General features: G+C 42.6%; 1 protein-coding gene and 1 long non-coding RNA gene across 2 annotated transcripts in view; one reads left to right on the forward strand and one right to left on the reverse strand.

Moving 5' to 3' along the window:
* LOC111263522 (uncharacterized) overlaps positions 1 to 7,403 on the forward strand; it is a 14,943-nt gene extending 7,540 nt beyond the window's left edge. The window contains exon 3 of the long non-coding RNA XR_002682277.2: positions 6,171 to 7,403. This is a non-coding gene — a long non-coding RNA (uncharacterized LOC111263522). The remainder of the gene's footprint in view (positions 1 to 6,170) is intronic.
* Positions 1 to 16,503, reverse strand: part of Nrk (Neurospecific receptor kinase) — a gene marked incomplete at its 5' end in the record, with an annotated part of 31,362 nt that extends 14,859 nt beyond the window's left edge. The window contains 3 exon segments of the mRNA XM_022838651.2: positions 89 to 288; positions 15,548 to 15,762; positions 16,364 to 16,503. Of these exon segments, the coding sequence (XP_022694386.1) occupies positions 89 to 288; positions 15,548 to 15,762; positions 16,364 to 16,489 (541 nt within the window).
* Positions 16,504 to 16,512: the final 9 nt, after the last annotated feature.

Consider the following 16,512-nt stretch of genomic DNA (forward strand, 5'->3'; position numbering starts at 1 on the left):
TATATATTGTGTTAAATTATTTGAATTACAAATCTCTCATGATTTGAAAAACTTGCTCGCTCTATTACAGTTGACTTGGGGTACTCACTTGTGACTTCTTCATGACGGAAGTCTGTGATGTGCGCGTGCGAGCAAGCCCACGATTTTTCATGCACTGATGGAAGATTTTCGCAGTGTGGTAGGCGAAAGTGTCCTCGTGGACTGACGTAGATGCCACGCTGTTTGTTATCCTCTACCATGGCCCACTCATTGTAGCAAAATGACTCACGAACGGCAATGCAGTCTTCCCTAAAACACGAAAACAAAGACATCGTCTTGTGGTGCGTGTTAGGCACTGTATAAAGTCTGCACTGCTTTATACGATTATGGATACGCAGGTGACAGATAACAGAGATAACTTATTTACCTAGGTTTCACGAGTTGGGCTTATCCAACAAGGCAATATATATATATATATATATACAATTAGGCTTGTGTTTATCTCTTCCTATAAAACAAACTAATCAATTGTATATTTCAAATGCGAGTTAAATGAAACAGAAACATAAAAGTACCTATATATACAACAAAATATTATCACATTTTATTTGGTTCCTGTTTACGCTGTATTATAGAATTATTTCGACGATAAAACTGTATACGCTCAAGTGTTTGGCCCAGTAACCAGGCCGCCATATAATGATGATACTGGCACCGGTTCTCTATCCAGTTCTCCCTGTACACTTTCCGGATCCTAGGGCACATTGTTAGCCCTCGTGACGCAACCGTGCGTGGCTTTCCAAAGGTTCGTTGGATTTAGCGACCTGCACCTTGCACGTTGGCCCATGGTGCCACAGCATCTTACGTACTTTGCTTTTCTTTGTTCGTTTCCGCTACCGTCTGTTACGCCCAACCGTGCGAGATTCTTGTGGCCGCTAAGGCGAGGCTTTTGCTAGCTTGACACAGAGACGCTAAGTCCAACAACCATCGCCTAGCCCTGTCGGCAGTTCGCCCTATAGCCTGAATACCACCTTAACAACCTCCTCCCCCGCACATGAGCTCCCCACTTACCCACCCCGCGTACACACATATACAGACACATCACCACTTCGACGTATACGTGAGTATACTCGCTCTCGACAATATCTTTCTGTTCGGAGCGTCCGGCACTAGGATTCCCCCAGGACCACAACCACCTCATCTTGTGAGTTTGCCATCTTCCGCACAAACGTCAGACATACATACACACCAGCTTTGTACGGAGGTCCTGAAAAAGCAAGCGATCGCGTAGATTCAGAAAGAACGAAGCGTTCGTTCACGGAAAACATATGAACCAGCAATGGCAGACTTTCGCAGATTCGAAAAGCCGCACGAATAAGGAAAATTTGATTTCAAAACGAAAAGATGTGGCGAAAAAGACTCAATGAAAGAGAATGACGAGGATTCGAACTCGACTCAGTAGCCTGGCGGCGGCGCAGGCAAAAAAAACGTGTCGACAGTAGCCCTCCATGTCCCGTCATCGACTCAGCCATTGCTTGCTTTAAAGAATGGAAACGGAGTGAGGAAGGAAAGCAGAAGAGGGAAGCAGCTCAAACGAAACCTGAGCTCAGCCGCGACAGCAGTTCGCGCGTATCGTTTTAGCGGACTAACGGCCTTTTCGAGCTGCCTTAGGGACTGGAGACGGTTTGACGAGGAGATAAATTTGATAAGCGCCCAACCAACTTGAAAAGGTGAATGCCTTACGGGAAATATCAAATCCTCCTTCACTAGAATCCGGGATGAGAGAGTAAAAAAAAATGTGAAAGAGAACGATAAGGCAAGCAAGCGAGCGAGATATATAGCTACAGATACAGTAGGATATCGAACACGATCTGGTAAGTTTCACCGAAATGGCCGTAACGACAGTAGCGAACGACGACGCGGGAAAAAGAACCAGAGAGGAGCGGAGCAAGTACAGAAGAAGCCACTTCTTTACAAAAAGGTCGCTGTAGACAACACAGAATTTGCATCTCGAACTCATCTATAAAGCTTCGGCGATTGTCGCTTTTGCCACAACGCCGATTATGGACATCAACGCAAAGCAGTAGAACACCGGAACAACAGAAGCTCTGGGAGCATCAGATGAAGGAAATCTCCTCAACGGTTCTGTATAACAGCACGTTCATGGACTCCTTAGGTGTATGCTATACTCCGCCTCGTGATGACGATAAGAGATAGGCGTCTTTTTTTTCGTCCTCGTTTTCGAAGGTGTATTGGTATGCAGGAGAGGCACAGGATACGGCTGGCGGCATATGGTCAACGAAGGCAGTCTACGCCAGCGACAGCAGCGGCAGTCGAAAGGGGACCAGTGGTTTAGTCTAGCGTGTGTGTACCTGTGTATGCAGGCGTGTGCAGGCGACGAAGTCTCAATAATGTAAGGAGACGTCAGGACGAAGCCCTGATCTGTCTGTCTTTCGTCACGGCAGCGTTGTGATGTGGCAGCTGGTGAACGCATTCGCCAGGACAGGATAGGTCCGCCATGGTTGTACGGTACCTCGACGAAAGTCTTCATTGTGGATTATCCCATTAAGATATGGGCAAGGTCTGCAACAGCCTACAGTTCCTGACTAACGCTGTCGCTTTGCCTGTTAGTCCTTCAATGGACCAGCGGCACCGCCCTGAATGAGTGAAGCGATATAGTGCATGAAAAAAAGCCGGATGTCGGCCATCCGTCTTCAGCCAAAAAGAAAGAGATTAACGATGACCACCACAATCACCTCCGTCGTCGTCGTCGTCGTCGTTAGCTGTTAAGATACCAATGGACGTTGGACGGGCAAAACCATTGGCGTTGGGGACGTCTGTAAGTGCGCGGCTAAAATCGATCCGTGAAGAGGCTGATATGCGGCTTAATTTCTTCCCCTTCCTGTAAATGCGCCTACACATGTAACCCTTGTCGTTTATTCGGCTCAGATTTGAATTTGGTATTCACAGGGTTGAAAATATTATTTGACATCGTCTTAATTGTTTTGCATTACAAATGCACATAAATGAACATAATGCACAATTTCGGTTTTTCATTTTGACGAGAACACAACGCGTTATATATATATAATAGAATTATATGTAGTATTTGAGAAAACACTATGCAGGACGCGACCAGGACCAACGGCGATTACAAGGGCTAGTTTGAGGAGAACTGAATGAGAAAAAAGATGTGTCTATTACCATATTTAACTCTATATCCTAACTTATTAAAAGCACGAACTCTAGCTTTGACGTCAAGCGATTTCATCAATTTCAGGACAACAAATGAGCAAAATTTTTCATAATAATAGTTACACAAAGCTCCATCCTTAACTAGAATTCCTATATAGATAAAATATAGGAATATATCTCTGTACAATAATACTTTATTAAGAGCGGTTATATCAAGTCAATTTCGCACAATAGCTCCAGATTTAGAGCAAAAGTATCGAGTCTATCCTTTGATTGAATCGTCCTTCAAAAAGCTACTGTCAGCAGTTGGGTGTCGTTACCCTACTTCCAGCGATCAAAGTGCTAATATTGGCAAACCTATTGCGTTTTTAGAAATATGCGGTGTTCAAGTGTAATTTCAAACGAAACTTCGAGTCGATGGCACAATGTTGTCCCAATTGTGAAATTATACAGTAGAAGCGAAAGCAGAACCTCCGTGCAGATCGAGGCCCACGGCCGGCGGATGTCGAAGGCACGATTCCACTTGGCATGATCGACAAGGCAGCTTCGCGAAGATAGGACCAGATGCCGCCATTCATTATTAAATCGTTGGATCAGACCAGGCTGTATCGAGAGTAGAATCAGTAAATTGATTGTATGGCAATACACAACCTGGGATTTGTGCTAAAACATCTAAAAGCAAACTATAAGTAGTTGAAACCTTTGCTAGACAATCTGCGCAATTCCCGCTAACACCAGTAACCTTGAAAATAATTTCACGCTATTTCAAACAATTGATCAATAGTAATAATAGGCTAAAACTTTTACGGAGATCGTTGAAACCATATAATTTGCATTCTTGCATTTTTTTTTTTGTACTTTCATAGAACACGAATCGGCTTACAAAGTATGCTTGTAATGAAATCGCATAGGACCGAAAAATACACTAAATAGGACCCAAGAATACACTAAGCCGACCTTTTTGAGCGAACAATATATTTGTCTTAAAGCTTCTCAAGAAAATTTTCTTCCCTCAAACACTTCCTGTTCGCAGCTACTTTGATTTTAATATACGCAAAAATCCATAATATTCTAGACAAGTAGGGCTAAAGAAAGAGATGAGGTACAATGTGTACCCTAAGCGCATCTACTTTTCTGCCATCAGCGTCTTTCTATAAAAAACTAGACTACTCATGTACAGTATAAGAGCATGATATAGCCGCGCTGTTTCCTTTGCCCCTTGTTCCAATGCGTTATCTATGCTAGTCCCTCGGTCGTTCTGTTCTAAACAACCAACCCACAGCGTCACAACTTTGCGTCTTCCTATGGTCTCTTCGTGGGAGACTTGACGAACAGACACTAGAGCTCCCCGTTTCAGTAGACGGATTTGCGACCTCGTTGAAATTGAAAATTGAAATCGCGCTTGCTCACGAGCTCCGTCACTGAACCTTGTTCCCTTAATATTCGGGCTCTCGTCCTTTCCTATGGCAAAACCTTCGTCATTTCCGATCGAGTCAAAGGAAGCAAATACTTCGGCAGCATTGACATGGAGATGAAACCAAAACGAAGCGAACTCTTGTCTAAAAATCTTCGGCTTGCTATAATGATCACCGATTGGACAGCGGTGAGCCACTCAGTCCGTGATGTAACGGGATCCACAGCGACACGCAACATACTCAGTTCTCCAGTCCCAAGCGCGTCCCCATTTCGTCAGCCTCCGCGCTTTGTGACGAGCGAACGAGACTTTCTCTCAAAGCTGCATGCGTTTTTATCTACTCCTAGGTTTCTTCGATGCCAGGTTCAATCAACTCACTTATAAACAAAAAGCTGTTTCAAGAGAAAAACCTACTGCTTAAATCACTAGAAGACCGTAGGGTTTCTACACGCTGATCATAGGTGACGACTCTTATACCTGTCACATCTACTGAAAACGTACGTTCTCTTAACGTTTTCAGCTACTTTTCAATTCCATAGATATCTTGATAGGGTGTCATGCTAATCGATTATTACAGGCATTATTCCTAATAGTAAGAATAGACCAAACAGATCATCAAAACGCTAGCTGACTTACCACAATAAGTCAGCAAGCTATATCATGTCTCATGGTAGAGAATGCTCGTCTGGCCTACTCTCACAGTACATGAAGTTTTGCAGAGCCCCCCAAGCAGTACCTTTATGCCGGCGTCTATTTTTTTTGCCAAAGAATCGCCTAAGAGTCAAGGTTACCAACTACAAATTAAGTTTCGACAAATTAGAGCCTGTAAGAGTATGTTGGTTCTCTGCTACCCCAGTTATGGTACGTCCCTAAACGCGCTTCGGGTTTCGGGTAGGGTTCGGAGAAAGGATGACTTCTTCCTGAGCTTGAAGGGTTAAATCAGAGGCGGTTGAATCCACAAGGACCAGGTGGAGAAAGGAGAGACGAACCACAACATTGGACGTATTTAGATCTGTCTCCACAAACATAGAACCCGATGAACCCATCGTTACTGTCTATCCAAATGACACTGCTAACGGACGGGTTATAGGTCAATGCTTCCTCTATGTTCGGAACTGTTCAATTGGTTGAGGCTGATCAAATGTGAGTCCGGAAAGAAACGGACTTAAATCAATGCACATAGGAAGCTTGCGGAGCTCGGTAGCAGTAATATTGGCTGGTGGAAGGAACCGACGGTGTGTGCTACGAGCGCATTTACATGGTCACCTACTCTGATGTAAAATTGACTAAATTTATACAAATGTAGTTCCAAAAATACCTCGTTCTAAGAATAGCCATTTTATAGAAGTCTTTTTCAATACAGTTAATGATAATAAGGCTTTTTATCAGCAAGTAAAACTGGGTGGTAAGCGCCAATAGAAACACTACATCATTGTTGAGCCTTGAAGAGCACCTCTTTCTCGTGAAATGTATTTTTTTTCTTAGACGCTCCTGTAAACCTTTATATAATAAACATTTGTGTAGATGCCGAAATGTAACAATCTGACAGTAAATCATCTTTTTGTATGGTTATGGTTAAAAGGTGGAGTTATGACACGGTCACTTCCACAATTCAGCTGCCAGTGGAAACGCGCGTTGGATGCAGTTGGCTCGCGTTTATTAATCCCAAAAGGTGCAAGACACTTCGAAAACTAACTCGCCGTTATGGCGCACACCATCAGAACCCACCCGCGACCTCGAAGTTAACTTCGGACTGAAGGCAGCAGCAAAACTGTTTGTATCCGGCATGCGGCGTCGTTCTGTAGGCCGCATCCGGCATGCCTAGGAACCCCAAGTAGGCCGACAGCTCTGAGTGGTGCGAAATATTCCATATTTATGCAATAACCGCAGTGAATTTTACTGGTCATCCTTGCACATTCCCAAGCGTATAATAGGCTTCAAATAGATGAATTGTGGGCGACACGATAATTCGATCGGTAGTAATTGGCCTGTAGGAATTGCTTATCAAGCAAATTCAACGACTTTAGCTATTTAGGATAGCTAATAGGATAAATATCCTATTGAAATTAAGGACATAACTTGAAATTAGGGCGTACAAAACATTTATATATTAAATCGAATTCCCTGGCGAAAAAACTATGTTATAAAGGTCTTTTTTAGCGATCGTATGGCTTATTTACACGTAGGACCTATCGAAAAAACGTAAAGTTGTCAAAGTAACTTTTGATAAGTTTTCTGCAATATACTCCTTGGGAGAACTATTTTTTATTTTTGTGTTTTCATGTAGGCGATCTAATTTCGAGATAACGTGCGTACCTTCCGTCTGCAATTTGTTTAAGAGTAGACTGTTCCAGTCACTTTAGATAACAATGCTATTCCTCATATAAATTTTATGACTTATAAGCTTCGCTTGAAATGAAATATTACATTTCCTAATCTCAATGATATAGGTTAGATGTACGGCACCGAGATCAGGTTTTTTGGTTAGGCTTAGTAGCTGTTTATTGAAGAACCGTCAATACAACCTCGCGAAATTGACTTCAGACAATTTTTCGCTTAGTGGAAAAAAAAATGAAGATCTACGTACTAATTAATTAAATTAATATGCAATATAATGTCACAGCCGTTAGTTATTAAGTTTTTCTAGCTTTCAAGTTGTTTACGTTCGTTGGAATCTATTAACTTAAGTAATCTAACGCCGTTGTGTCTCGGTCTGGATTCAGTCGTTATACTCCAGATAAGCCAAGATACAGGTATAGGTTAGATCGTGAAAAGCCACTTATCGTTCACTAAGTTTCACTATATAATAAAACGATCGCTTACTTCTTTCTTTTAACTGTTTGTTTTGCCTCAGTCAGTCGCATCGTTTAAAACTAGAGCTAGCTACACGATGTCTTTATTGTTTGCTGCTAATTTTTTGGCACTGACATAAAAACCATTGGTTAACATCTAGAAACTGTGAAGGTACGGCTCATTGAAAGTCTGTACATGCCGTCATATCAAAAGTCGCGCACTACACACAGCAACACGAAGACAAACACAATCAATGCTACCAACTTACGTATACACATAAATGAACTTGGTAGTCGCTTAGGGCGAAAAGAAGTCCGTTTTCCTAATAGAGCCTAAGTATTCTGCCCGCTGGCCCCACAATTAAGATATTCATGAGTCGAAAGACGGTCCGATGTAGCGGAGGCGACTGATGTGCGAAAACGCTCCGTTTTTACGCGCTTCGCACGCACCCGTCTGTGTTAGCAGCCCGACGTTAGAGGCTACTTTGGTCAGCGACCCGGGTTGCTTCGGAATGCATAGGCCGAATGACCGTAGCGTGGTGTTGCCCTTCGGGACTTGCTGTATTGCGCTGCGGTGCGTTTACATAGACTGAACGACCTGGGCACATCTCGGAAATAAAGAGACCGGTTTTGGCTCACGCCGGAACACTGGCGTAGCTTATTACTAGCTAATGCCATTACAAATATGCCTATATTTGTCGGTACACACATATATACACATATATATGTCTCGGTGAAGGCGCGGTAGCGTCCTACTACACTAGGTTGAGAAACGGGCCTAGGCACGTTTTGTTTCAATCGTACGAAGTGATGTCTCACGGCATTAGCGCAAGTAGAACTCTAAACATTTATTTTTTATATACTGCTATACCGTTTTCCATGCCTATAAATGATGTGGCACATTATAGTGTTATATGTCAATCCCCACAATAACAACAACAATGACGGAGCCGGCGTATAGATAGAACAACAGGTAGTAGAGATAATTCAATGGCCATGAACAATCTACTATAGCGTTTGAGCAGTGTGGATATCATATAAATACAGTCCTGACATAAATTATGGCATATAATTATAGAAATTGGTCCCGACTGCGCCATATTGGCATTGTAATCAGTGGTATAAGAAACGCGAATATAGATGGCGGGAGATGGCTTTCGATTTTAGAACAAACAATAGCACGAGTCAGCGACTAAAGGGCTAGCGAGCAACTAATAATACGACCATTATATGTTATAAAATGCCACTCGCGACCTCTTCAATATAGCAGTGGCCGCATTTATTCCTCTTCGTGTGTGTGTGTGTGTGTGTGTGTATTTACCGAAGGACAAAATAGCAAAACCCTCATCATGATGCAGGCCCTACTAATATTGGCCTAAGAACGGTCTAATAATAACATTAACACTTCAGCTTTTCCCTACCAGCAGGAGCACTTAACGAGATGGTGGCACGTGTCCCACTTTGTTTACGTTTAGCCCTAATCAGACGTATGATCTGGTAATCATTTTTTTTTATCCATTCTCAGTTGTGTCGTCGATACCATTTTTGCCGGTGTATATGTACATCGAGCCAAGAAAGATTCAACATTTTCCTTCGATGTGCTCTAGTGTAAATGGCGCTTAAATATAATTTCTAAAAAAAATTCTAATCTCTCATACGCGAATGATGGCCACCTTATAGGAGAGAAATGGTTCCAAGTATCACCTAATGAATATTATATCGTGTCCCTACATTGAGCCCCATTACCGCCACATTTTTTATAAGCCAACCGCTAACACTAGCAACCACTTAACGTGGAAACTGTTAACTTCCCGTATCTTCAGACCAATAGCGCAGGAAAAATGAAGAGGAGTAATTATTTACCGGCAATTCATGCCTAATATCCCAACACCAATTTATCGAATAGCAAAGGTACATCAGTATTAGATTCCTAATGAAAAAGAGTTTGATTTCATGAATGCTAATAGAGCTCGAAATAATTTCAGGGATAGGATTAGAAGGTTCATGATTGGATGAAAAGCGCGCCCTTGGATAACTTATACTATATAATACAGAAATGATATTGTATTTAATAACTTTTAATCATAAAGCAGCGAGCACAGAATAAGACCGGTGACTTGAGTTTAAAATTACCATCGTGTTTTTCGCAAATAGATTCGTAATCTCCTATTATCCATGGCAATCAATCGCCTCCATTGCTGAACGCCGTTATATTTCTTGCAAAGGAATACGTACATTACCCTAGAGAAGTAGGAAACGACAAACGCTCATATTTTTACCATAGTAAATAAGTAAGCCTGTTCAAAATCTCTAGAAAGAGCATACTAACTCTAATGAAAAAAACTGCCAGGTCAGCCTGGGATATATCGGAAGAAAAGCGTCTAGCTTTAGCAGTACGATAGTACTATCTCAAGCGACTCCTGTAGCAGGTGTTCGCGCCTCAACCGGTGCAACCGTTGATTTCTTATTCCTGTCCCTCGTCATTTCCACCCGCACCCTTCGCCTACACCAGGGGGCGCTAACCGACCACGGTCGGCAATTTTGGTCATTGTCCGTCAGTGGCGCAACCACAACGGAGTGACTCAGCACAAAATGATCACTGTTGAAATTTATGCACATTCTCATTGCTCGGAATGTAGAGAGGCTTCGGAGAAGCCGGTCTTAGAAAACCGCTGTTCGCAACTGAAGAAGTCAATGAGTAGACGACGAAATACCGCAAGTCCGGTAGAGGAGGCAATACACTAATGTAATGTTCCCGTTTAAAAAGACTGCACGTAGGAGATCACTTAGCAGATGCATGACCGGCTGGATAAAGTTAATTGTAGCGTAATGATAAATTAGTAGGTAATGATTGCTATTACAATTATTACGTACTAATTTATTTGTTAGTCGATTGTTCACCATGTACAAATACTTTGGAATTATGTCGGCAGGACCTGCACATAAATATAAAGTACGAGTGAAGGGAAAGATGCATCAATAACCGAAACATTGTTATGCTGCTCGCTATTATCATTGCGGGCCGAACGATGCTGTACATCCGATAATATAGTCTAAAGACGTTCATACTCACGCGAATCACAGGCGCGCTTGCGCCTGCGCCTGCGAGTTTTACGATTTACCCTGCAGCGGCCACAGGTACTGTTATTTTCATTCGTAACATTTACCTGTTAAACATTTTAGCTTAACAATTTTGTCTTTGCCCACCGTACACTGTGGAAATCAAATATATATTTTCGGCTCATAATCATCTATTCTGGGCTGACTCTTTTAATATCTCTCTATAATACATCACTTTGTCTTCGACGAAAGAACCACGACCGTTGCGTGGAACGACGGCAGTGACAATACAGCATGTGGACACTGTCAACATGTGCGCGTCAACCCATATATCCGTGTCATTTCGTTCCGGTGCACCCATGCGGACACCATCACCGTACGAACTCGGCGTGTCCGGTAATTAACTCTCCACACGAACACATAACGTATGCCAGTAAGCCTATACGACCCCTTTCCCTAGTCCTGATTCCCCTGAAAGCTGCAGATATAACCATCTGCTTCGCATGTGGTAGCCAGCCAATAAAAGTCTGTTGTTTACCTGCTGCAGAAAGCCCCGTCTGCAGTCTTTCCCTCATATGAGGCAAATGGAGCAGTACGATGGGGCGAACGCAGACAATGTGTTGTAATAAAATTAGTTAGGTTCCTGAGTCTGTTTACCTCCACGCCCCTTAGGTAACCCCAGGTAACCCTTAGCTGAAGCGGGAAGGGATCGTGATTTGAACGGACATCGTCAGCTCGAAAAGAGTCCTAGAAAAGAGGACACGGCATTCAGCTATGCCACTTTCCCATTTTTCGTTTTCTTTCGCCCTCTTCGCCGGAGTGCTCGACTTCGTTGTTTCTTTCTTCAGTTGCACCCTGCACCTGCAGCCATGTCCTTGCGTCGTGCAACCGTGCGTCGTAACAATAAGCGCTACGGTTACTCCAACCGTTCCAGGCTTACCTAATTCAACTGGATTTAGCATATAATAGTGAACTTTATCAACAAATATAAAAATGCAAGAGCGCACTGATTCGCGTGTGCCTTACGCGATCGACATAGAAGTGGCGAGAAAGTTCGTAAACTTAGGTTGCGTTTGTTTTTTTTTTAATAGCGTTAGCTAGAAAAGATGTTGGCTTAAGTTGTTATTTAAATAATTATTTCATAAGCGTATCGTCCATGTAATTTAAGTGTGCCGTGTACATGGATAGCAAAGAAAACGTGTGCAGGCGTAGGTCCGGTAAGGCCAAGGGAAACTCGGGCCATGTAGACTGTTCCATGTGGGTCCTGCGCGGCACGAGTTCCGCTACCTTCTCGAAGAGGGTCGCCTTCCCCCCTCGCCTCTCTCTTTTTTTCTCTCTTCTCTCGATGGGCTGGTGGGTGAGTCGGTGTTTGTGTGGTCTGCCACCTGTAGGGGTAGCAGTAGGGCAACTAGTGTTTAGACAGCGGTGCTGTTGCGTGCTGTGGCATCGCCACAAACAGTAGTGGAGCCTGCAAGGAGGTGACGAGCGAATGCAACCGGTAAAGTTAGGTGGCAGGACACAGGTGCCTGGCTGACACTAGTGCCTATAGTCTGTAAGGAATGCTGCAATCCACCAACACAACCACAATCACACGAATTTTCACTAGGACGACCCACTTGATTGAATAACATTGTTTGCGTGTAATAAAGCCGTTACTGTCTACGGGCAGGATATAGAGCATTCTGTCCAATAAGGACAGAAACAACGTCGCATTATTACTACTCTGACTTAGCGTGGCTTCTGTATCTCTTTACGTTAACCTACAGTGCAAGTATTAGCGGGAAGCGGGTAATTTGAAATGACGACAGGGAAAAGTCGAAGTACCAATGAGAGCACGGGTTTCATTTAAGACGTACGTAATGGCCAGCGTCCACGAGTTACTAAAACTAAGAGTAACACCTTAATACCGTTAGTTCGTATTGGCGGCTTGGCTGTGATAAGCAATACAATTACAGCAGTAGTAAGTTCACCGCCCGATATTAGATATGAGATTATTTGATCTGTTTTCGTTGAATGCTTCCTATTTCTACATTTTGAGTAGTTACAGTATTACATATCGTTACAAAGTTCTTTATCTTATCTATAAGAAAACTTATGAGTGTATTCTTTTTGTTCTGATCGCTACATTTTCTGCTCTCTCCGGAGATAAATGTTTCGGACTGCAAATAGCAGCACTTCACACCCAGCTCACTCGTCTTTCATCAACACCAGAGAGCTGCCAAAAGAACGCATCATAGACGTCAAGTATTGGCATTGTAGGCATTCTACTGGTGGCCCGTTACGTTTAAAAAGTGGTTTCTCGATGTAAAAACTACGCGTCGCCGAAGCTTTCGAATCCGAAGACATTTTTAAAGAATAATCATTAGATCAGTTTACATCCCTTAGCTGTAGCCTCATCATCATATTCGTATCATATCCTCTGTTGCTTATGGGCTTTTTCGCATTGGAAGTGAGGGAAACAGAAAGCAAACGCCGAGAATACAGTTTTTTATTCCTTGGTTCAACTGTCTTTGGGTCTCAAGATGGTCCTGAAACAACAAAGACCTCGACAACGACAAAGAATCAAAGTAGGATCTCCCTAGCGGTGTGCAACGCTCATCGACTGAGATACATTCGCAAGAAGATACATTAAAGATGACACCAATTCCTGCAAACTCTTTTAATCAGTACAAAGATGGATGTATGCAGTATTTTCAATGAAGCTTTTTGCCCTTTCTACTGTTGAATCTCTTATTTTTGTCCGCTCACTACCAAATAAATAGGACTGCGAAAAATGGTACAGAATCGTTTGGTTGGCTACGCACCGCCTTTTCGGATTCCGCTTTTGCCTCCAACGGCGGGCAATTTTCAAATGGTACAGATGAAGCTTCTGCCTCAACTACGAAAAAGATTAGCGTTCACTTCGCGCCGTTACGTCACTTTCTCTTTGCCCCTTCCGCTTTCATGCGTCGCGACGGACTGTGTCACTGTCTCGCGTCATTCGTTTTCTATGACATCATTCGCACGTGCTATGCCGACAGCGGTGGATGGCTCCTGACTGACTTGTGGGTTGGTGCGCGCTCTGTCGCACCAGAGATCTTTTGCTTTGGCTTTTTCGGCCTAGGCCCTTCGCGTTCCTTTGCTGTGCCCACTTAAAAACACCTAGGTGCGTAGAACTCTTTTCTTCGCCGCTATGCAGGGCGTCGTTGAGGGTGCCTGTGTAAATGATTTGCGACGTCGGCTTGCGTCCGGTGATGCTGCTGCATACCACATTGTCCAGTAACAGGCCTCGCTCTGCGAGAGCCAGGAACAGCCATATGGGCGGCGGTCGCTACCGTGCCTTGAATGATTGGGGTAGGATGCAAATGCGCGGCTATTTCCTAGCAGTGAAGGAAGAGCGAATGAAGGATTTAAAGAACTAGGCCATTTGTGCCATGTGCCGATTAACAGCAAAACGCCAACCTTCGACCTTTGACATACTAGTTGAGTACACATTTTAGTGCTCTGAAATACATAGTTTTTAGAGAGCTTGAGGAGTGTACACCTCTTATAGCAATAAGAACTACTACAAATGTCTGTGTAGTATTGATGGTGTTTTAAAAGTGTACAAATATATTTTAACGTCATACGAATTTAATTAAATTGAAGGATTGCTACTAGGTTTACCGCCCTTCAATTAATTCAAATAATATAATATGTTTATGAAGTAAGAGGGCTCGAGCTTTGTTAATCTTCTCTTAGACTGTGTAAGTATGAACTTAAACGCACTATTCGTATATTACCAATGTGTAACGAACATTTTTTGCCGAAGTTTCCACTTGTTGAATTTAATGCATTGACCAGTGGATGACCCATCATTGAGCTGAAGCACCATTGACAACGTGTGATACGAGGACTGCTGAAAAGGTTCTGCTGTGCCAAGCTCAACATATGGTAACTCACGTGAGAAAGCAGAGCGGGGCAAGATTGCATGAGATAGAATGTACTTTTTTCCTGATTTACGTCTCTACCCAGAGGACCAGCGGGGGCCACAATATGGGTCACTTCGTCGCTCTTTTTGACTTTTCGAACAACAATGATCGAAAAAGATCGGACGTGACAATTAATTGACACGAGAAAGCACAAGTCTATCAGTAATGAAATTGATATGCAACATCATATATCGCCCCTTGCAATCGTTAGGTAGACCCCATCTTCTTTTGAAACTGACCAGTAACGAGACTACCCTCTAACCTCTATGCTTAGACGTCCGGCATCGCTATTAGGCATTGAAACAACGTGTCTCTACCCCTGACCAGAACGAATCCCTAAGATTAACTGGCAAGTACGTTACCCACTAATCTATTATAAAATGTACTATTTAACCTAAGATTACAAAGTGATTTAAGAACGCGATGATTTTAAATAGATGCTAATTCGCAAAAGAGTTAAAAGTGAAGATGACACTTAATGAAAGCGTACGTAGAAACGTTTTGGTAAAAGCTTGAATTTTCAAATTAAATTTGTGTTCTCTTCCAAAGGATTGCTTGTAAAGCTTCGCCTACTAAACAGGCAGAATAAATCTAAGCGTTGTAGCTCCTTTTTTAGGTCCAGTGACTTCAATTAAGTGACCACTTTAAGTAATTCCTGCATCACCGTAATTGACATCCTACATAGACCTTCCCAGAGGCTTTCGGAACATTAGATTGGGCACCATCTTAGTATTTCGTACATCACTCCGTTGTTTTCTCTTTTAATTTGAAGAAGTTACATTTTTACTGATAAAATTTAGAGCTGTTCATGGTGAGCTGCTATCTCGGCGTATGCCCTATATCTTTGAGTTCTTTCAATATGAAATGTAATGTTTCCAACTTTAGACTATCCAGATTTATTCAACTTATATATACGATCTACGAGAAATCTAAAGCAAATTACTATTTGCTTTACTTAATTACAAAAAAGATTTTACGAAGCATACAGGAGATCCGCACGTGGCAGCTAGCCATTGCCGGCTTGTAAGGTAAAGTAGTAACCTTATAAAGAGCGCTCACAATACGATTTGTAGTTTTATGGCAACAAATCAGAGGGACTCGCAAAGTAGGTAGACTAACAGGCGAACGAAATTCCTAATGAACTATAGCTTACCCACCTGCAAAGGGGTTTGGCAATAGCTATCCTCTCTCTCCATTCGCACTTTGGGAACGCGTAATGGCACAGAAGAACTTCGGCCGCACTTCGGCACGGTTCTTGCATCGGCTGTATAAGTTCTTCCCAAAGGGCAGCAGTAATCTGTTCGTTAATCATCACGGTGGACGGGTCCGCAGAAATATTGTAATATACAATATGGCCGGATTTTCCAAGATGCTGCAATATTAGATAACAACAGATTAGCAGTGTACTTAGCTTCGTAGTGGTTGAACTTTGTTTTTCTAAATATTGCTTAGTTGTCAAGAGGGGAACCATTAGTTGGGTTGTTGTTATACTGCGAGTTGTTTAGTCTCTTGTCGGCTGGGGTCGAGATGTATCCATTTCGAAATACGTTGCTGTCTAGGACACGGCAGAAATCGATTCGAACAAGGTACAGGGAATATAAACGATTCGACTTTTCATTGATAATTGAGGGTGAATTATTTCCTGGCCTGCCTCGAGCGTAACCATCAGCCACGACAAACAATTGCTAGCATCCATTATATCATATGCTTGGCCTAGTTATAATATACGTTAATATAATAGTCATCCTTATCATCATTAAAACACATTTGTGTTTTAACAAACAAAATTTAAATCTCAACCTCGCAGCGAATTACTTATCTTACTCTGGCTTACTTTCTTTTTTGTTTGTTTGTCCTATAGGTAATTCATTCGTTGCCAACCTGATATAGACATACAATTAGTATTTACACAATTCGTAGATACACTAATTTTGTCAATGCAAACGAATAGCAATTCAGAGATGAGTGCATACCTTTGAGCAGATGTTTCCAGCGTAAGCTGAGCAAAAGCCCTCAGGAATGTCTGATGTACCACCGCCATGCTTTCTCCTATGCGATTCTCCGTCGTAAACGAGTATGCCTTTTTGGTGACGCACCATATCCGGACCCTCTGCAATTATCG

This window comes from Varroa jacobsoni, unplaced genomic scaffold (genome assembly GCF_002532875.2).
Source record: "Varroa jacobsoni isolate VJ856 unplaced genomic scaffold, vjacob_1.0 scaffold_78, whole genome shotgun sequence".
In the NCBI taxonomy this organism is placed as follows: Eukaryota; Metazoa; Arthropoda; class Arachnida; order Mesostigmata; family Varroidae; genus Varroa; species Varroa jacobsoni.